The sequence below is a fragment of the Corvus kubaryi genome, unplaced genomic scaffold, assembly GCF_017639235.1.
Source record: "Corvus kubaryi isolate FWS band 111438036 unplaced genomic scaffold, C.kubaryi_AGA036_p1.0 37397, whole genome shotgun sequence".
Taxonomy (NCBI): domain Eukaryota; kingdom Metazoa; phylum Chordata; class Aves; order Passeriformes; family Corvidae; genus Corvus; species Corvus kubaryi.
In genome coordinates, this window is record NW_024581136.1 from 10,405,892 (window position 1) to 10,426,162 (window position 20,271).

Genomic DNA, 20,271 nt, shown 5'->3' on the forward strand with positions numbered 1-20,271 from the left:
GCAGGGCAGTGCTCTGGGAACCTGCCATGTCTATGCTCCAGCTCTGCAGAGAATAGAGAGAATTTCTTCCTCCTTTCCCCTGAGCCAAAAGCCAGATTCCTCTTGCTCTAAAATGACCCACACAACTGCATGTAGGTAGAGAAATGGAAGGTCAAAACATCATTATGCTGTGAAGAGGGTTAAAAATAGCTTACAGGAAAAATCCTGTATGAAAACAAAGGGCCTGGCCTGCAGCAGGATGAATAAATGAAAGCTCTTTAAATCCTTACCTAGAATGGTTTCATCTGTCCCAAAATGAGCCCGATAGAAGAGGACCATTTCAAGCCAATACACATGATAGATGACTATGAGCACCACAACAAGCAGGATGGTTGCCCCCAGACCACAGGCCAGCTCCACGGTGTACTTGGGTGCTACAACTGAGGACAAAAATAAACAGGGGGTCAGGTTTAAAGAACAGGTTGGGCCTTCAGCTAGGCAGGAACAAACTTGTGTCACACACAGCCAAACACCACAGAGGAACAGCCAGGTGCCAAGGTGACCCTTCAGGGTAAGATGGCCAAGGCTTTTCATGATGGCTGGCCACCCTGGAGCCCCATTCTGGGTTATTAGGTCTGGTTATGCTGGCAGAGCAAATCCATAGCACAGGCTGGACTTCTGCCTCTGAGCGAGGCCCTGGGAGCAGCCAGTGGTAGAATGACCTGTTGGTGGAAGAAACCTGCACAGTCCAAAGCCAGAAGAGGAACATGACCTTCTCAGCAGTATCAGCAAACTCTTGGGGCAACACAACAGTCAGCGTATGAATGTGAGACTCACAAGCTGAGAGCAAAATGAATCTGTTTATTGCAGAGTTAAGACAGTACTTATACACTCAGTGTGAGAATCTCTGCTCAGCCCTTCGCACACAACCCCGTTGCAGGCCTGTCATAAATCCGTCGGCCTGACAGTTTGTTCGTTTCCTCAAGGTCTGCAGGCTTCAAAGAAAACGGGACGCCTTTCCTGTTCTCAGATAGTGTGTAATCTACTTTCTTCCCTGCTTCCCAGGAATTTTATGCAGTGTCAGGCTTGTTTCTTTCTCACACACAACTGCTCTGACTTCTAAGAGATCCAGGTAAAGCATCTGCATCAAAATAAAAGCAATGGTTACCATGCTCCCTCCCTATCAAACAGACACAGGTCTTGTGGCTTGTCCCAGACTGACACCCAGGATATAATTAGCCATGGCCTGACTGTTTTCTACAATGAAAGAAGAATCAGAGTTCCTTACAGAAAAACTGAAATGCTTGCAAACAAACAGGACAACCTGTGGGCATCAAGCCAGAATATCACAGACCCCCTCCAACTTATACACTGTCTGTCACACCACTGCTGTTTCTTTGTACTAAGAACAGAAAATTTCTAACTGTGTCCCTGGGCAACTCTGTTGGTGGCAGTTGATGTGCACACTGACAAACTGCACAATAAAAGAACAAAAGGGAGTGGAAACACCACCACATTCCAATATTTAATACGTTTCTAATAAAACTGAATTACAAAATCGAAAATGGAAGGAATTTATCAATGTTCATTAGGTGATGAGCAGCAGAAGTACATGAGAAGGAGAGGGACATCATCCAGGAAAAAGCAAGAAATGTACATGACCTAATGTAATGAAAGAATTAGAGCCAACATATAGAGCCACTTGCTAAAAACTGGAAGGCAGGTGCTGAGGGGTTAGGTTCTGGCATGCCTGATGCTCTCACGGGATGTACAGTGGGATGGGCTGCAGAGAGCTTAGCCTAAGGTTCTCTAGCTGCTGCTAGAGTTCTATGGTTCTTGGATTTTGCTGCTGCAAGAGCAGGAAGAAGGAGTGATGGATAACCATGTCTGCTCAGAGCAAACCCAGTCAACTAACCAAGAACAGATGTGGGGAGGAAGAGAGAGGATCAGTTCACTAGAAACCAGTATTTAGGCACTGTTATATAGAGAAAGAACGTGAGTATTTCAGATTCACTTCTGCTACATGTACAAATATTATCACCCCAGAAGAATTACATATGGAGTATGAACACACTGGCAGATGGTTTCAGCCTTTCTCAGTTATGTGTTTGGTCTATTGTTCCTTCCTAACAATCCAGAAAAGGTTTGTCTCAGAGGAATGAGACTAAAAAAGGAGGACAAGTACCAAGAAGAAAAAGATCTTCCAGTGAGCCTTCCCATGAGCCTTCCTGTGCTTGTAATGCAGAGTAGAGGGAAGAAGGTGTCTGGCGTGAGCTACGCAAGGCATGGCATCACTTCTTGTGGGAGAGGGGAGGTCTGACTTAGAGTAAAAGCATGTGTTGAAGCTCTAGATGAGGTTGATAAGGAGGCAGAAAAATCCACCTTAATCAGAAAGCCTCACATAGCTTTTATTACTGGGAGGTGGGTCTGGGAAACAAGAACAAAATCTGTGATGAAAAAAAGATGTAGGAAAAGCCCCACAGAAGAGAGCTGAATCAGTCTGTACCATCCATGCTGAGGTGGCTGTATCTAGATTGCAAGATCATGACAGCAAGGAATAAAACCACAGAGCATCATGGTGTGACTGTCTCACTCCCTGAGCAATGCCAGCGAGTGCAGTCTGTCTTCTGCAGGATGCCAACTAGCTATTGTATCATGCAATCAAGTAACCTGAAATAATTTCAAGCTGCCTGTCCCCTCAGCTCTGCTTCAGCTGCGGTACATGGATGGGGAGAGGACAACAGCTCTGTCCACCCCTCTCTCTCCCCAGGCACTTGCCTATGGAAGGGCCCTTTGTTCCCTTGCCTCCAAGAAGAGGAGCAGTATGACAGCAATAAAGCAGCAGAGCCCACAGAACAGACTGTGTGAGACAAAAAGGCCTGATGGAATTCTTTGCTCCCTTACTGTTTTGCAGGGCAAGCCTCAAGGCAGGAGCAAGAGCCCCCCTGAGCACCCCTCCGTGCACAGCCCTGCTCTGCAGGTGCCGTACCTTTCATGCGCACTACAGCCTGGCTGTGCTCCTCGCCTTTGGCATTCCTGGCATAGCAAGTGTAGTTCCGCTTCAGGTCCTCTGCTGTGGCTTTTGCAACTGTTAGAGTCCTTATCAGAGTTTTGTCTTCGAAATCTCTAGTAATTTCACTGTAAGAGAAAAACTAGAGCATTACACATGTGAAAGTGCAGCAAGCTTTTAGCGACAGATATTCCTTTCCCTGATATAACCTCTTTCTTTAAAAAGTCCAAAACACATAAAATGATATTTATAAATCAATATACACTTCAGCCTTTAATACAGCTGCAGCTATTCCTTTATCTGATTTTCCTTAATATTTATTTTACCACTCATAATTTTCTCATTGCAGCTGTGCCACATTGCCTTTTAGAGGAAATGGAAGTTCTTGCCTATAAACAAGAAGATCTCATGAACTCAAGATTCAGAGCTCACGTCACATTCTCTGTGCAGTCCTGGATGAGTCACTTTGTCTCTCTCTGCCTGAATTGACCATCTGCAAAATGGGGATACAGTATTTCCTTTTGCCTTTCCTTTTTCTACACTGGTTTGCAAATCAACTGGGGCAGTGACTGCCTTCCACTTGTAATTCAGCATCCAGCAAACGGGACTTTGATCCTCATTTGAGTTATTTATGTGATTGAACCTCTATTCTTCCTAATCAATACTATGTTTAATATTACATTTTTGTTTTCAGCTTCTGTTTTTCTGAAACACTTTTATCCCTTTTGCTATTTGGGAACACTCCTCTAAATAGCATTGTCTGCCCCTGTTTTCTGAGTCCCACAACAGCACCACCTATTGGCATCACTACCAGGACCTGAACAAACGATGATGAGAACTGGTTAACAAAGCTCCCTCAAACTAATCCATAAGATATGACACAGGAGGCCCCCTCCTTGGAGCTCCTGCTGCTCATCACAGCATGGTGCAAACACAGGGGCTTCTGATTAACAGGGAGACTCCACACTCTATTAGGACTGTCACATGCCTATACCCACACAGGACCCAGAGATACAAATGAAGGTTCACATTACGTGTTACCTTTGTGTGACTTTTATCTTGGGGTCTGTGATGTCATCTGTGTTTTTCCCATCTATGGTCCACCACACCTCAGTCCGGGAGTCCTTCAGGAATGTGAAGAAAACCTCACAGGGCAGGATAAGGTCATCACCTGCAAAGAAAGGACCATCATCTCCTAGGAAAAAAGGTATTGCAGAGCAGGAACAGCACCAGGCTTACTTTTGTGCTGTCCAAAACCTAACCAGCCTGAGCTCTGCCTCCCTGCAGGAAGGAATGAGGCCAACATCCACTTTCTGACATAAACTGTAATAACAGCTTAACATCCCTGGACATGATGATTTGTGACAGATAGATAAATAGAAAAAAATATCCTGCCTTCTCAAATGTGTTACAAATTCCTTGACTGCACCAAGTGACCCACCCAAAGGGACATGCTCCATGCCAACCACATCCTTGGAAAGCTGGGCAGTGTTAATCAAACCCACTGCACAGGGGACAGATGCCATAAAGTGAAGGATCAAGCTCCATAAAAGCATTTTTGTTTGGAAATACTTCTGGAATTTGACTTCTGCTTAAGATCAGACTTGGGAGTGTGAATATCTTTGTGATCAGCCTGTAAGTGATTTTATCTTACAGAGGACTATGGATGAAATCTGACCTTGTGAGCCAAAAGAGCTGTTCTTTAAAGTGAAGACTCTGGTGCTAATCATCATCATTGGCACCACATTTATTACAGCAATGTAATGGGACACAATCCATTTGATATAGGGAATTGCTCCAAAAAGCTATTAGGCAAAACTGATGGTGTGGGGGAAGGGGTGAGGGAAAGGGTGTGGTACCCCACTACCCAGTGCTGCGAGGTCAGCAGAAGGAGAGCTGTCATTAATTAGGAAGTCATCAGCCAAAGAAAGGGAGAGATGAGCAAGAATTGGCTAGAAGGCTGAAGCCACTCTAGGGGTGAATGAGGGAGGATGGGAGCAAACCACAGCCAGGGCCAGGGCTGAGACAAGGTCCTACAGGAATTCTTCTAAGCAGCTGGGTGTCCCCATTTCATCTGCTTCTGCAGCTGCAGCTCTGTATCTCCGTGCCTGAATATCTGTCTTTATTTGTGCTTGCAAAAAATCAACTTTTAAAGCTGTGCTCTCCTATTCTGGCATCAAGAACTGGCATCCCACACTGTCTACCAGGCAACTCATGGCAGCTCGTGTGCTCTGCGAGGGAAAGCAGCGGGGATGCAGGGGCAGGGGAGAGCTTCGTGCCTGGCTGGGTCTCCCTGTCTCACTGTCAGGCTGCGAGTGTTGGACTTTACCTGCTTCCAGTTCGTACAAAACTTTCTCATTTGGAGAGGTGAACTGTGGTGGCAAGGCCTTGTTCGGAGATCCTGCAGGAGACAACAGAGAGCCCCCCATGGGGACCCACACTTCATGAAAACCTGGAATCCTTGCAGCCTCACTCCCAATGCCCTCACACCACACAGCACATTCCCAAATCTAACTCCTGATGCATTTCTGCTGCAGAGTTCCATGCATACACAAATCTAATCCTAGTCCCCAAACTGAGGGCCAGATCCAGATTTTGAGGATCCTCCAAAGTTTAGGTAAGCTAGTTTGGGCCTCTCACATCAGAAGAGCTCCATACCCTTCTCATTTCCCTCAAGGCATAACCTGCACCAGTTTCTTTTTACTGCTGCTTCTAAAAAACAAAATAAAAACATCATTTCCTGTCACATATATTTATTTCATCTCTTAAATCAGATGTTCCCATGGAACTCAGGATGTATCCTACAGCTCACTAGGTTTTTCAACTCTACAATTCCCTGGCAGGTGTGGGACAGACGCATCCAAGCAGTGGGTACCTGGAGCTCTACCTGGCTGATTAACAGTCTCAACCCCAGCAAAAATGGCTTTGAGGTTCCAAGAAGATCGAGACAAGTTGGCTATAAAGTGACAATCCCACAAACAATGACAAGCAAAGGGCACGGGAGACCACGAGCAGGAGTGCCAAGGTTATGCATTCACATGCCAGCAGAGGGTACCCCTGGCCATCTCATGGGCTGAACCTCAACAGCCTGAGCCTGGCCACTCTCTGTGTTTGGGGTATTTGACATGGTGGTGGGGGAGACCTCTACTGCAGTATGTTCTGGGCAGTCACACAAGTCTGACCCCAGCAAGAAAAAATACACCAGGTCAGTTGGGTAATGCAGATTGAATACAACCACAAATGGATCCTGCAACAAACTCTTCCAACTGTTTTTACCACTTCTGCAGTTATCCACATGCATTTTACTCATTTTAAAGTCATTCTTACCCACCACCTTCATCTTTATGGTTCTGGTGAGATTATAGGTTCTTCCATGGTCCTTGAATGTCACAATACAAGTGTAATTCCCTTTATATGCACTGCGGACAATGCCAATGACAAGCTTGGGCCCTTGGGGATATCTCTCATAGAAGTTATCCACCGAGTTGCAGTTCTGGAGTCAGGCAGAAAAACACTTGAGTTTGGGATTTAAAAGTACAGATACCAGCTTAAATGCTACTACAAAGATCTGATTTTAAACTGTTAATATGACACTTGGGATCATGATGTAGGTCAGACCTAAATACCATGAACTTTGAGCATGCTGGAATATAGACTGCTATGTTCACCTTGAAAATGAAGTGATGAAGCAGATCACCCTAACAGCTTTATCCCACTTTAAACACAGACAGTTTTATAAAAAAGAGATCTCTGATCCAGAAGTACCTTGGCAATCAAAGTGAGCACCTCAGCAGAGTGAAGAATAAAAGTAAAAAGTGACAAGAAGAAAACGATGACATATTCACAAATGGATACTAAACTAAAGGACATGTACCCTGTTGATGTCCATCTTTTGGGACTAATCAAGCTCTCCTGGCTGAATTCAGCAGAGGATGAGGCCCCAGAGTTTGCAAATAGCAAACGAGAATCAGTAGTACATAAACCTTAATAACTCCTCTCTTTCTGTCAGGTGAGACAGAAAAACTCTGCCAAAATACCAAGCCGGAGATCCCTTTTCAGAAAGAGGTTATGCAGATAACATCTTGACTGTCATAAAGCCCAAGGATGTGCACATTTTCTAAGAGATTATTTTTGAATGGTACATTTCCAAATCAGATACATCCTAATGGGGTAGTTTAAGACAGGGGTCATATACCATTTTTAATGATTTTTATTAGGCATGGGATGACTTGCTGCCTGAAAAATTACTTCCAAGGGGCTTTTTGTTTCATTCTGCTAATTGATTGCCGAGATGTGAATTTCAATGAACAATACAAGTAAAGCATTTAAACTACTGGAGTGAAACAGCCCCTCTTGATACAAGAGGAAGTTTTTCCTGCACAGTTTTAGAGGTGGGGTTTTTCTTTTGGGTCTTTTTAAATTTTTTTTTAATCAGCAGATACATTTGTTGACAACTTCCTTTATTAGTAAATTCACTTATACAAAATGTTCTACCTAGAAATAGAAAAGCACTTTATAGGATGTTATTAAAGAATTTATTCCCATATCTCTCTGACTTTACATCCCCTGAGACTTCTTATTCTCTACTGACTAAAGGCATCCACCTAGAGAGAATGGGTGAGATCAAATTTAATAAAATTGAGCAGTAATTCTGTAGGCAAGAGCCTGAGGATGGCTGGAGACAGTCTGATCATCAGAAAAGTATGAAGGGTGGAGTAGAGATGTCTCAGTCTTTAGAAAAGAGGTTTGCTGAACTGTGTCAAACAGGATACCCGTTGTCCTTGCAGAGCCTGATGTACAACTTCACTTGCTGACCTCAGAGGATTTTGGAAAGGATGCAATTTTCATTAATAGGTAGGTTTTTTTAAAGAAGAGGGAATATGAATGACAGTTTCCTTTACAGGGAATTGAGAGGCTCACACAGCAGGTCAGGCACACTGCCCATAACTGAACTGAGCCACCTAAATCCCTCCTAGGAGTATTTTTCACTTGTGCGCGCTGGTCAAAAAAGCTTCAGTGTTAGCTCTCAGTTCCTTTCCAAGAGCAGTTTTACCCTTGAACTCAATGGAAGCAAAGCTCTTGAAATTAGTAAAGCTTCATTAACAGCATTGTCACTGGGGAGACTCTGAAATGCAGCTCCATGACTGTCATGCCAACCACTGCTTTTTCACACACACCACTGCATCCCCCCGCCGCCCAAGTACGTCCTTCTTACCAGGTACCACTTGACAGTTGGTGTCACGCTGGCAGGGTAAAACCCATCAATATCTGGACATGTGATCTTCTGATTGGCGTGCTCCAAGTAGAACATCTCCTCAGGAGGTTTTATGGAATGGCTCACACAAGAGTGCTCATCTTTTGGAACAACCTCCAAGGGAAATGCAACTTTGCTGCAGTAGGTTGTGTTCCTAAGGGTGGATGAGAACAGGGCTGATTAGTTGAAACTTGTTTACTCCTACAGCAGTGGAGTGAAATAAAAATTACATCTGCAATAATGAGCGTCATAGTGCTGATGAGGTATGTACAGCCTTAGTTAACTCATTTATAAATGGGAAAGAAAACCCCACCAGAGGTGGCCACACAAGCTCAGAAAAGCCTATAAAGATGACTAACAAGCAACATCCACTCCCCTGCTGCTAAAGCAGATCATAAGGTCAAAGACACAGACAAAAGACAACGTGAGGAAGATCAAAAAGAGCTCTTGTGCATAGCAGATGCTATGTTCGTTTTGCACCACAGTTAGACACTTTTAATTTCCTCGAAGTCTGAATCTCATGAATCTTTGCCAAATTAGTGTGCAGTCAAAACATTACCCCTGCATCTGAAGCTATTTTTACTCTAGACTTGCAGATCACTTCTTAATGGTGAGCGCCTGTGGATTTTGCCATGGGCTCAGCAATAATATTTTCACGGACACTTGCAGCAAGGAGAGGCACGCTCATTAACGTCTGCAAGGCTCCAAGCATTATTGCCATGTAAATTGGCTCAGCACTGAGCGGTCTTATAATTGTAACATTCTTTTCCTATTAATGCTTATGTAAATGGTTGTCTCCCTACAGAAAGATCTGGTGCTAACAGAATTGTTTCCCCACCTCCACTAAAGTCCTTTGATTGCACTGAAGAGGTACAGAAGCTGCACCCACAACCTACCTGAGCATGCAGGTGTAATTCCCAGTGTCATTGAGAAGAGCAGGCCAGAACCAAAGGGTGTCTTTATCCTTACTGATGTGATTGTCCGGTAGACGGTAATTAATGGGCTCCTCCAGATCCCGGTCCTGCGCGATCCTGTACCAGATCAGGGTTAAGCCAGCAGAGTGGGCTGTGCTATAGTTGTACTTCAAGAAGGTCTCAAAAAGTGGGCATTTGATCTTGGCAGGTTCCCCATCATAAATCTGGATCTGCTTCATGGTGTCCACACCCCAGTCATCGCAGCGCTCTGCAGCCGGAAGAACAAGGTGCCTTAGTTGCAACTCTGTGGGAGGAAAACAGTTCTGCCCATGCTCCCCACAGCCCTTGGTCCTGCCCCCATTAAAATCAGAGGCAAAACCATAGTGTTTTCAATGAAAGCAAACTGGGCTTTTATAAAACAGAGCAAGAACACTGTGTTCATTTCTAGAGAACTGGAAACTTCTGTTTTCATTTGTACACCTACGTTTCTGCCAAGCTATTCATCTCACATCAGGACAATAGAATAGGATAGTCCTGCATAAAACTAGACTTCCTAGAGAGCTCCAAGAAAATTTACCACAAAAAAAGTCTTATGTGGGAAGATAAAATTTGGATGACAATAATGCCAGAGGTGTGTGTGCATCCATACACAGTGATAGGGAAGATGAAAATAGATGTGCTGAAATAGGAAGAGAAAAAAAAACCTCAAACATCAACCCTCCCTTAGAGCTGTGGGTCACTTTCCCTGGCAGAAGAAGCTACACTGTGGGTTCCAGAAGTGAGGACTGTGATGGATTCATGTGACACCTGTGCACACCAGGATAACACAATGAGCACAAGCACTAGTAAGTGACACAGAGAGACTCTTGATAGCAAAGTTTAGGAATGGAGGCTGAGGAGCAGAAGGGACGGTATGGAGGAGGTAGCAGCAAGTTCTCTTGTATTCCCAGGCAGTGCCCAGGTGCAAACCCCAAGCACAGTTCAACAACAGGCAGTGGCTCAGCATGGCTCACAGCAGACTTGGACTGACATAGAAACTGGCCAGCAAGAGAAAAAGCTGTACAGAGCCTTTTTTTTTTTCTAATTACTTTTTAGAAAAAATATTCTTGTCATTAGCAAACAGTTTCATGACAAAAAGCACAGTCTAAACCCATTTCTCTTCTGAGGACTCCACTCCATTCCTCCTACCCATCAGGATGTCCAGGCAGGCAGAGACTCAGTGCAAGCAAAGCACAGTACCAGGGTGTCAGCAAACCTGAGAGCAACCTGCACTGTTGGAGCCAACTGAGACACACGGAGGAGCTGCTGTCACTGCACCTCCTGTCTCCCCACACTGACGAGGCAGAGCACAGCATGGCACACTTCCCAGTCCCTCTCTTGTAGCTGCTGGGAGGCATTTGCTAGGGCAGCCTGACGTCTGAGAACCCGAAATGAGTCAAACAGGAGAGGGGTGTGCTGCCTGCAGCAGTCCTTGGGAGCAGTGTCTCAGCACATCACACACAGGCTCACCAGAGACAACACTGCAAAGCCTCTCACATTTGCACATACTAGAAGAACTCAGACTGAGAGAAGTAGAATACAATATGCTCTTTGAGACCAATTCTTCTGAATTCTTCTGAACTGACTTCACATGCCCAAAGCAGGATTTCTGGCATTTATTCTTCCCTAAATAGACAGCGGGATGTAGCTTGCCCCCAAATTCATACTTAATTAAAAAAAAGCAGAGATAAACCTTTGAGAAGACAGGCCTGCAGCACTTAAAGGCAATGATGCTAACTCCTGTGGCTCAGCAATGGTTAGTCATGGGCAGGAGGAATCTGGGCCAGTAAGAATAGAAATGTTTTCTGGCGGGTTTACACATAAATGCAAATGCAAGCTGCACTGCTCCTCCTGCAGTATGCCAAACACCCATATGACGGAGTGCTACTTCTGCAGGAAGAGAACGAATTGGGCTAGGAAGAGGCAGTGAAGCTACCCAGAACACAAGCATTTGTTCATAGGAACCCCAAACCCAAATAGCTGGAGAGTGCTCATCATCTAAAAACATATAGATCTTTCAAAAGTGCACAGCATCACACACCATGGCTGCTACCACAGCCAGAGCCAAGGCTCATTTTGAAAGACCAAACCACTGTTGGAAGCCTTACACCATGGGAAGGGGCATAACGACCCATCAGCACCACGATCAGGGCCAACTGGAACCAGCACGCTGCTTTATGCTGGTGGGGCCATGGATTAGGCATGGTCAAGTGTCCTTAGAGTGGTAATAAGACAAATGAGCCTGCAGAGACTGCCTGCTAACTGCATGAGAAAGCATGGATTGTTGCTGTAGTGGTTTTGCTCATGGAGACAGGGCATTTTTTCTGTAAAGAAAGGCTTCCCCTCTGAAAGGAGCAGACCTGGGTCTGTAAATCAGGATGCCCAGGTTCTCTTCCCACCACCTGACTTGTGTCTGCTCTTGGGCTGCATAAAGGCAAATCATTGTTATTACTTCAAATGGCAGGAGTGGGGAGAGGAGAAAACTATATAAAACATTACTGTACTGAAATTCTTGGAGTCAAAATCAATGAAATTTGCAATCATGAGCAGCTCTTGCATTTTGCAACAGCCCATAAATCAGCACTGTAAAACTACTTACCCGTTCAACCTGAATGAGTTATTGAAAATAAATACAACTATTTTATTCTTTTTCTTCCTACATTTCTCTAGAACAATGCCCAGACCTTGTCTTCTTGGCTTTGGAAGAGGGGCCTGTTGCAGTTTTACTGTAAGTGCTGTACCTGGAGAGTTTGTCTCAGAGTTGGCCTGGCTTCAGGGACACTGTCACAGCAAACGGGTGGTGCTAAGGCTCCCCACATGTGCCCTGCCCTGGGGTGCTGCAGGCTCTGAGCTGAACCCCAGACACAGCACATAACTGCTGGTCATGAACATCTGCACCCAGAGCACAGGAGCAGCCGTGCAGTGAGAGATCCCAGGCTGTGCCTCCCTCCCAAGGCAAGGACTCCTCCTGGCTGCCAGGGCAAAGCCACCCAGCATGACTCCGCGGGCTCAGGGGCCAATGCCATGACCCATCACTCAGCAGAGATGGCAGGAACACCACAGACTGCAGCAAGATGTCCTTAACACATAAAACAGCGAGGACAGTGGTGCTTTGCACAGCTTCCCTCCCCCCTGTGCCATGCTGACAGTTATACTGCTATTTCTACATTTTGGGGTGTTTCACGCCCGAGATAGCCGGGCTCTGCCTGATAAAATGTGTGAGAACTGCAGGGCACCCCTCACATACACCTTTGTGAGCCTCTTCCTCCTCAGCTGTGACAGTGCTCTTCTCCCTGTGACAACAGCAACCTTGCTGTGGTGGCACTTCCGCAGCAGACCCCAGCAGATGGGGCAACATGTCCACACACATGCATAAAGTAGAGGGGATACTCACATTATAATTTTATTTGCGTCCAACAGTTCCCCACAACGTTTTGTGCTCCTTCCACTATTTTAAGCTCTATGGATACTCAGACCCTACTTGCTGCTAACATCAGCATGCCACTTACTTGTATGTCAGTCTAAACTGGAGATGGCCTGAAAAAAAATGGCATGACTAACCCTTCACTGGCATAAAGCAGTTCCACTGTGAAAAAAAATATATATGGCATGACTGACCCTTCACTGGCATAAAGCAGTTCCACTGTGGAAAAAAAAAAAAATATATACACACACATTGATATATCCTGATTCCAGTAACAATATTTGAAGGAGCACTGCAGAGAGAAGATGCAAGGATCCAGCTCTAATTGTGAGAAACAGTACTAACTTCTATGGTGCTGTGCTCATTTGCAGCAACTCACACTTGTTTTCACTGGCTAAGCCTCAGAAGCGAGTTTCTTCTCTCTTGAAATGTTTCCCACACAAACCAGCTGCTGGAGTTAAGAGCAGCTCCTGATTAAATCAAGTGGGATCAGCATTCATGCTGTGACTCCAAAGGTTTGCTAACAAATGGAAACTAGTGAGGAAATGGAGCTATATCCAACTCCGTCTTTTCTGTGCTGCAGCAAATGGAGCACTACACACACACCTGAGGGACACAGTAAAATTCTCTAAAAATACACCATCCCACAAATGCAGCTTCCTAGAAATGCCTCTACAAAATTATTTGGAAAGAAGCCACCTTGTTCTCAGTACCAATCAGGAGCACTGCAGATGCCTTGACCCCTCTTACCGCTGAATGCTCTGCAACTACACAGTGAGGCAGTCTATGACCCATAATACCTACCCAGGACAGACACTGCAGGAAAAAGGCAAGAAATGGTCCTCTTCACACAGCCCTGCTTAGGAAAAGGAGTGAGGATCATATAGGCTAGAGGGAGGCAGCATGGTAGAAGGAAACAATCAGAACTGGAAGAGAAACTTCAGGCAGGGCAGAAGTGTGAGGATAAGGATGCCCACCTTGATTTCATGTGCCTTCAGGGGCCTGCCTTGCATACAGACTGGGACCGTGCAGTGGCAGCAGGACACGAAGCCATCAGTGCTGCCAGCTGAATGATCCCTGCCCTTCACACCACTTCAGCTGAGGCATCAGATGGGGCTGTACTATCATAGGATGATTTGGGTTGGAAGGAACCTTAAAAATCACCCAGTTCCAACACCCCTGGTGTGGGTGCACAGACATCTCCCTCTAGACCATGTTGCTGAAAGACCCATCTTACCTGGCCTTGAACACTTCCAGGGATAGGGCATCCACAACTTTTCTGGGTATCCTCACCACCCTTACAGCAAAGAATTTCTTCCTAATATCAAATCTAAACCCACCCTCCCTAAGCTAAAGGTCATTCTCCCTTGTCCCATCATGACGTGCCCTTGTGGAAAGTCCTTCTCCAGCTTTCCTGTAGCCTCTTTCTGTACTGGAAGGGCTCTAAGGTCTCCTCAGAGCCTTTTCTTTTCCAGGCTGAGCAGCCCCAACTCTCTCAGCCTGTCTTCATAGGAGAGGTGCTCCAGGTCTCTCTGATCAACTTCATGACCTCCTCTGGACTCACTCCTACTGATTCATGTCCCTTGTATGTTGGGGACCCCAGAGTTGAACATACCACTGCAGGTGGGGTCTCACCAGAGTAGAGGGGCAGAATCACCTCCCTTGACCTCCTGGCCACACATCTTTTGCTGTGAACCAGGACACAGTTGGTTTTTTGGGGCTGCCAAGCCATATCTCAACAGCTTCCTACTTTCTTCATCTGGCCCTGCTGCATTACCTTAAAGCAAAGCTGGTATGAGTCAGCCTCTACCCGGGGGGAACAGCAAGGCCAGCCCGTTATCATGGTGCACGAATCAGCATCAATAAGGCAGAAAAAGCTGATCATGCAAAGCAATTAAGCAAGAATTAATCATTACTACCTTAAAAAAATTTTCCTCACCACCATCTTTCACGCTCAGTCAGTTAGATGGAAGCAGAGGAAGCCGGGCCAAATGCAAGAGCTGTGCTGTGAGCACAGGAGGCACCAGCTGTGCCCAGCACCACGCGTGGGTGCGTCTCCCATTTACACTGGTGCCAGGAGCACCCACTCTCCCCACTGAGTCTGCATCCTTCCTTTCCACCCTGCAGGAGACCACCCCCTGCTCCCTGGCTGTGTTCTCTGCTCAGTAGTATCCCATCTGACCATACAGCATGGCAAAGGGAGAGAAGCATGGAACAAAACAAATGAGAAGCTCTGCCCTTAACTGGGAGAAGAGACACAGACCCAAACACACCGAGATGGGTGGGAATGATGCAGGAGTTGGGTTAGACCCAGCCAAGATCAGCTGGCTCTCACCATTTGCTCTCACTACTTCTGCAGCAGTGACGGTGGTCACAGAACTCCTCAAAACTGGTTGTAGCTCAGTGCTGCCTTGGAGGCTCAGCCTAGAAGCTGTGCCAACTCTGCAGAAAATTATAATCTGCCTTCCAGTGGAAACGCATCCAAAGAGGCCTCTCATAACCTCACTGCCTTCCTCCCACAGCCTCTCCAGCAGAGCAAGGAGGTGGAAGTGGTCCTGGCACAAACTTCCTACACAGCCCAGCCTCATCCATGCAGTTCTGCTGGGATGACACTGGTGACATGGTTTTACACTTCTCCCAAGTCTCATCATATTCATCCTGTGTTGCCACTGAGCTGTGATGCCCCCCCAGAAGCAGCTCATCTGGATGCTGCACACTAGGATGGAGTCTCTCTCTCTTCCCAAGTGCTTTTATCATTTAAATAGGTAGGACAGCTGAGAAAAGGAGAAGGAAAATGACTTCCTGTTGCAAAATGGCTCAGTTTCAAAAAGCACTTGTGCATTGTGGCTGATTAACTTTAGGCCCCGAATGTCTAATTTAAACAGGTGTGACAACCTGTCTCTGCCGAAGTCATGAAAAACAAGCAAGCTGACTGCATAAACTGTTGACTTTGGGGGAAGCAGCCAAAGCAAGACATCCAAAAAACCATGATTTCATAATGGAGCCCAGAGCTTCTGACTCTGAATCTCCTTATCTCATCAAGCACAGCCTGTAACATGGGGTAGTTGTTATTTGTGTCTCTCAGAACTCCTCCACAGTAAGCTTTGTGACTTCACTCTCTATCTGTGCATAAAGCTGTTTACTGCATGTGGCACAGAGTATTTTGGTTACCTCCAGCAACTGGGCCAAAAAAAAAAAAAAAAATTATATTCAGATTTCTCTAGCAAGCTTGACATATTTTCCTGGAGGCTTTCTTTAAATTTGAGATCCAAACGATAAAGGTAGGGGCATGAACTGCTTCCCTGAAGGATAAGAAGAGCAAACAGCTACTTTCCATCCCGCTTCATTGAGAAAATTGTTGCGTGAAGCAAAGCAGAGCAGCATAGGAAGAGGAGAGATACAGGAAATTGAACACCCCATTGCAAAAGTCATCTGTCGGAGAGGCAGCATGAAAAGGGGGCTTACCTGATTAGCATCATGCTGAGCTGTGCTCAAGCTGGCAGGGGCTCTTCTGTGTGCCTGGGACATCATGCTGGGACTTGACAAGGTCCAGGCTGAACTCCTGGCTCTGCCAACAGGCTTGCTTAGCTAATACCTGCAGCCCAGCTACTGCACTTAGCCAGGTGCTCTGTTGCCTGCTTTAAAATACAGTCAGCAATTCTTCCCTGTCCATCCCACAGGGACGTCTGCATTACAAAGATGCTGCAGCAGCTGCCCGAGGATGGTAACTGAAAAAACTCCGCAGGCGGTAAAATGCACTGTAAGGGTCCAAGAGTCCGGCAGAGTCACCTGGGTGCCACAGAACGTCTCACAGTGAGAGCACGACTATGGCTCTGGAAGGGGACATGACAGCTCCCTGATGCCCTACGTGACACACACAGAGGAGCAAAGTGACTGTTCAATACCATAGCAGCAACACACCCAAAAAGGGCTGCTTTCCTGCACACACTTCAATGCAGATAGGGCACACCACGATGACGCCGGCACAGAGCTCACCCCTCACAACCCATTTCCTCAGCTGACAAGAAGCAGACAAGAGGTTTTATCTCCTCAGCGGGCACAGCTCTGGCTGGTGTGGAGGGAGGCCGGCGGCTGCGGAGACACGTCTGCATCCAGGTCAGCTCTGCACCACGGGTTTTATCTCCATCCACTCCAGGGCTGCGCACCTTTTAACACCCTCAGTGTCAAATGACTTCGTGCCCCCAAGCACCATAAACTTCTACAGCCACAGTAGCTCACAGATAGGTATGGATGGTTATAAAATCATGTCCTAAATTAGGACAGCAAGAAGCTGAGATTGGAAGAGTAGGAGGAAGTCAGGAAATCCCAGGAGATGATGGTGGGGGAGGGATTTAGTCTCTTTAGAAAACAATAATACAGTTTAATCTATTTTTCTTTTGACTTTACACACTAAAATAAGCTTCTCAGCTTCTGGGGCTGTCACAAATCATAATGAAAATAAAGCCACTGGAACCCCATCAGTAGAGTAAGAGCCATATAGTTATAATCCTGAGGAGCTACACAGGGCTCTCCATCTTCAAAGTGTTTTACAGACAGTAATTTATTAATCTGCAAATTTCCCCTGGCCAAAAGTAACTGTTCTGCCTCTCTGCTAAGCATGAGAGACACACAGTGCAGTTCAACTCTCGGGAGAGACAGTGCAGGCAGTGGCTCTGACCTCTGGAGCCAGACCTCTGTTTCTTTCTCACTGCAGTCAGAACTCCCCTGCTCCAGCCACCACCTGAATCCAGAAGCATTGGTGACATCTAGCACTTTGGAGCCAACTCCAGAGCAAACAAAACCAAAGTAGCTGAAAGCCTCTGATATGGGGGAGTGTAAATAGACATGTTCACAATCCAGCAAGTAACAGCAAAACCTGAAATAAAGCTCCCAGGACAGAAGCTCCTGGCTGCCTTCCAGCCACTACCTGCCATGCTGGAGTATCATTCTGGCCCAGTCCTGGGCTCATCCTACCACACAGTCTGTCTGATAGCCCCCAAGGGAGCTACAGAGGCATTTCCTATGCAAACATGACAATTCCCCCCACCAAAGGGCTATTTATGCACAGCAGGTACCTGCTCACACTATGTGGGTCTGTTGGATAATCAGCATGAGGCTGCTCCTCCTCTCCTGGCACCAATATTCTTCTGCTTTTGCAATTTGCTAAAACAATATTCCCAACCACGGTCATCTCCCCAGCCCTCACCCTAGAAAAGCTGAGAACTCTTGGAGGGTGAGAGAGCAGCCTGGTTAGCAGAGAGAAAAAAATGGAACAAGAAGCACAATTACAGCTACATCTTATAAATAAGTCCGTGTCTAACACTGGCCGGCTTTGTTCAGAAGTAGGAAGATAACATTATTCTGTATTCCAACTGGCTGTTATGTTCTTTATCCGACTGGTTTTTTATCTCTTTTAAGCCAGTGTATATTCATATGACTTCAGCAGTGCCAAAGAAACCATTGTAAGACCAGACCTGGGTCCAGCAGTTTTTGTTATCCTTCTCTGGCTATCAGAACATCTGGGTTCATTAAGCATCCTACAACATGAGTTCCATCTTAAGGATGGCTTAGCTAGGCAAGGAGAGCAGAAGACCTTGAATACCACTGCAAACAGTGACCCGAAGGTCACGAGCAAGGAATTCAAGCCCATACACTGCAGATCATGTATATTCTCAAGACTAGGAATGATTTGCCCACCCGTTCAGCATGAGCGAATAGAAGACTCAGGCACCAATTCAGTCTCAGGCTCTACATCTTTTACTCTACACTACTCAGATCACATTTCTTCCCTCGTACAGCTTGCACCTCCCTTTCAGCAACTGATTTTGTTTCAGCACCCGTCTCCATACGCAGCAGAAACAGCAGAGCCCAGAGAACAGATGTTTAGAGCCACAGTGTTGTAGGCAAAATCTGGAGGGGAAATAAAGTTTATGAGTTTGTCTCTCCAGTAGGAAGCAGGGTGAAGCACAATGCTAAAGCTTTCTGACACACTGCCAGAGATATTGACAGCCATAGTGACTGAACTGGATGGAAAGACCACGTGCAGCCAGAGCAGTGCTGGCATTTTAGAGCCAAAATTTAGCAAGTGTTGGTTCCTCACTTCCTCTTGGGACTCCTCACAGAGCTTGGGACTCAGTAGAGTCGGTACCCCTGGCTTAGGCAGTCCGTGGTCAGTGCTGCTGACCAGACTGCTCCACTGGGAAGGATGGCAGAGGCAGGAAAAGTGGCAGCAAACCACAACAGAACTTGGCTGGAGAGAGAGCTGGTCCCAACAATACAGCAATACATGACTTAATAGTCAAAGCACGAAAAGGACTCAGCTGAAATGACAAATCCCTACCATGTTACACATGTTAAATATCCCAGGAGCCAGGTTCCCCAGTGAGAGCTACCCATCTCCATGGCCGTGCTTGGTGTTAGGGGACCACCAGGGCAGCTGTAGACTGTGCACAGCCCTTCTGCATTCACTCCAGATAAGCTCAGCTCTGATCCTCCTACCTACACTCCCTGCTTCGAGAAGGAAAAGCAAGTGCAAATGCTGTAACATTCCCAGAACAGGGCCAGTCTCCCAAACTGCTCTGTATTTATGACTTTGCAAGGGTGAAACCAGCTCCAGTCTCCTTTTGGTGCCAGTCCCAGGAAACCCCCGCAGTGAAACAGAGGGCTGCACAGACGGCTGCCCCTCCATCCAAGTACAGCCATCCAAGCCCATCATGAATAACAAAGGACATTCTGACAGCCAAAACCGGTTTATGAAGTCCATGGCCCAAAAAGGAAGCTTTGAACTGAAGAGTGTGTCTGACACTCACAGACCTGCAGTGGATTTGCAGGAGAAGTGTATTTTAACTGATCACGAGACTCATGTATCACCCCCTGACTCACATCCTTGCAGCACTTTACAAGGGTTCTGACCACCCTGTACAGCAAATCTCTGCTAAAGGAGAAATATTTTAAAAGTACCAAATACCCTGCAGAAATGCATGGAGGGTTCTGGTTCTGCCAGATCAATTGGCATGAGCCTGTGTGACCCAAATGCCAGGGTGCTCATTCCAGCTGAGTGAAATCAGCATCCTCCCAGCCGACTGCGTCAGCTTTTAGAGTTGCTGTAACATTTCCTGGGCAATCCTGATTCAATTGCACCTACCTCTCATTTCTGCAAAAGCCCAAGATGACTGCACGTGGGGTGCTGTAATGCTGCCTCAGCAGGAGGAGGATGTTGCGTTGGTGGAGAGCAGAACAGCTCGTCCAGAAGCACAAGCAAAGCAGGGATTTTCCCAGCGAGCAGCAGAGATCCATGCCTTCCCCAGGCACTCCTACTACCTAGGGCTTAGTGAAGGAGACCTAGGCTGTGTATTCTTTTTCCTTTGCTGTTTCCCCTTTGCTCACCACTTCTACCCAGCCCCTGTTAGCCAGGATGGGACATCCCCTGCTGAAGATCACAGCCTACTGTGAGTGCCTGCAGCCCTTGGGCAGCCCAAGGAGAAGAACCTCCCAGGCTTCAGCCACTGCACTGAAATGAACCTTGCCAGAGTGCACGTTGTGAATCCGGCCACAATAATTCAGTGTGGTCCAAGAGAGAACGACACAAGAGCTGTTCATCTGCTCGGGGTATATTGTAACTGCTTGTTTGCCAGCACTGCAGAGGGACAAG

The 20,271-nt window shown here is 46.4% G+C and overlaps 1 protein-coding gene across 6 annotated transcripts in view; it reads right to left on the reverse strand.

Moving 5' to 3' along the window:
• LOC121670984 (interleukin 1 receptor accessory protein) overlaps window positions 1-20,271 on the reverse strand; it is a 50,313-nt gene that overhangs the window by 12,108 nt on the left and 17,934 nt on the right. For 3 of the 6 annotated variants that reach the window (XM_042042049.1, XM_042042050.1, XM_042042053.1), the window contains exons 3-9: window positions 9,140-9,461; window positions 8,205-8,397; window positions 6,317-6,482; window positions 5,319-5,390; window positions 4,031-4,160; window positions 2,969-3,117; window positions 270-419 (exon numbers count right to left, since the gene is read on the reverse strand). In XM_042042049.1, the coding sequence (XP_041897983.1) occupies window positions 270-419; window positions 2,969-3,117; window positions 4,031-4,160; window positions 5,319-5,390; window positions 6,317-6,482; window positions 8,205-8,397; window positions 9,140-9,461 (1,182 nt within the window). Of the gene's footprint in view, window positions 1-269; window positions 420-444; window positions 1,121-2,968; window positions 3,118-4,030; window positions 4,161-5,318; window positions 5,391-6,316; window positions 6,483-8,204; window positions 8,398-9,139; window positions 9,462-20,271 lie in introns of those variants that run through there. The other 3 variants (XM_042042051.1, XM_042042052.1, XM_042042054.1) reach the window with 2 other exon arrangements.